This window comes from Gekko japonicus, unplaced genomic scaffold, assembly GCF_001447785.1.
Source record: "Gekko japonicus isolate JY-2015 unplaced genomic scaffold, Gekko_japonicus_V1.1 scaffold78, whole genome shotgun sequence".
Taxonomy (NCBI): domain Eukaryota; kingdom Metazoa; phylum Chordata; class Lepidosauria; order Squamata; family Gekkonidae; genus Gekko; species Gekko japonicus.
This window is the reverse complement of record NW_015165236.1, coordinates 1961303-1962360: the sequence shown is the minus strand read 5'-3', so window position 1 is coordinate 1962360 and position 1058 is coordinate 1961303. Positions and strand designations below refer to the sequence as shown.

The following is a 1058-nucleotide window of genomic DNA, read 5'->3' as shown; positions in this document are numbered from 1 at the left end:
GTGGCGGCGGCCAGGGGAAGCCCAGGGGACAGACACCCAGCAGCTCCGGGCCCCTTCTGTCCTCTGGGGCCGCCTCATCGCTGCTCTCCCCCCCCCCCAGCCTCTGCACGACCGGCGTGGTGCGGCTGCACATCAACAACTGGCTGGAAGTGAGCTTCTGCCTGCCCCACAAAATCCACAACGTCGCCTCCCGCTTCATACCCCCGGAGGCCATCGAGAGGAGCCTGAAAGCCATTCGGTAAAGACGGCCGTTATTCCCTGCGACTTCGGTGGCATATGGGGGGGGGGCTGAGCAGTCGGGGCTCTCAGGAGAGCCAGTGGGGGACCATCCCTCCCTCCCTATCCAGGCACGGCAGCCTGCGGTAGCCCCCCCCCGTCCCCCCGGAGCGTCCTGGGTGGTCACCACTGGCAGAGGACAAAGGGCACCGTCCGGCAGCCTTGCCAGAGCGTCCTGGACAGTCAAATTCAGCCATGAGTTTCCCCGCAAGGTTTGGGGCTGCGAGGCGAGTGGCGCTCCGACTCCCCCTCCGTGGAGGACAGGGGGGGGCTCCCTGTGTGAGAGATGGCTTTTGCCTCTAGACTTGGACCCGGAGGGGTCCTTTGGAAGCCACGACTGCTTCAGGTCCCTCTTGAGCGTTTGGTGTCGTGGTGAAGTGCGCAGAGGACTCTCATCTGGGAGAACGGGGTCTGATTCCCCACTCCTCCTCCACTTGCTCCTGGCTGGATGACCTTGGGCAAGCTCTAGTTCTGACAAGAGCAGTTTCTGTCCAGAGCTCTCTCAGCCCCGCCTACCTCACAGGGGGTGCCTGTTGTGGGGAGGGGGAGGGAGAGGAGTTTGTGAGCCGCTCTGAGACTCCTCTGGGTAGTGAAGGGCCATGGGGTAGAAATCCAATCTCCTCTTCTTGAGCAGCCCCACAGCTGTGGCCGCCGTAGCTCCAGGCCGTGTGTGGGGAAGGGGGGGGGCTCTGCCGGGATGGTTGGCCCTTCCCGGGTGTCTCTTGCTGGGGTGCCGGGGGGGGGGTAAAGGCTCTGGCCGCCCCACCGGATCCCCTTGCCGC

General features: G+C 65.0%; 1 protein-coding gene across 1 annotated transcript in view; it reads left to right on the top strand.

Moving 5' to 3' along the window:
• NPRL3 (NPR3-like, GATOR1 complex subunit) overlaps positions 1 to 1058 on the top strand; it is a 12323-nt gene that overhangs the window by 5624 nt on the left and 5641 nt on the right. Inside the window, exon 4 of the mRNA XM_015409951.1 lies at positions 101 to 238. Coding sequence (XP_015265437.1) covers positions 101 to 238 — 138 coding nt within the window. The remainder of the gene's footprint in view (positions 1 to 100; positions 239 to 1058) is intronic.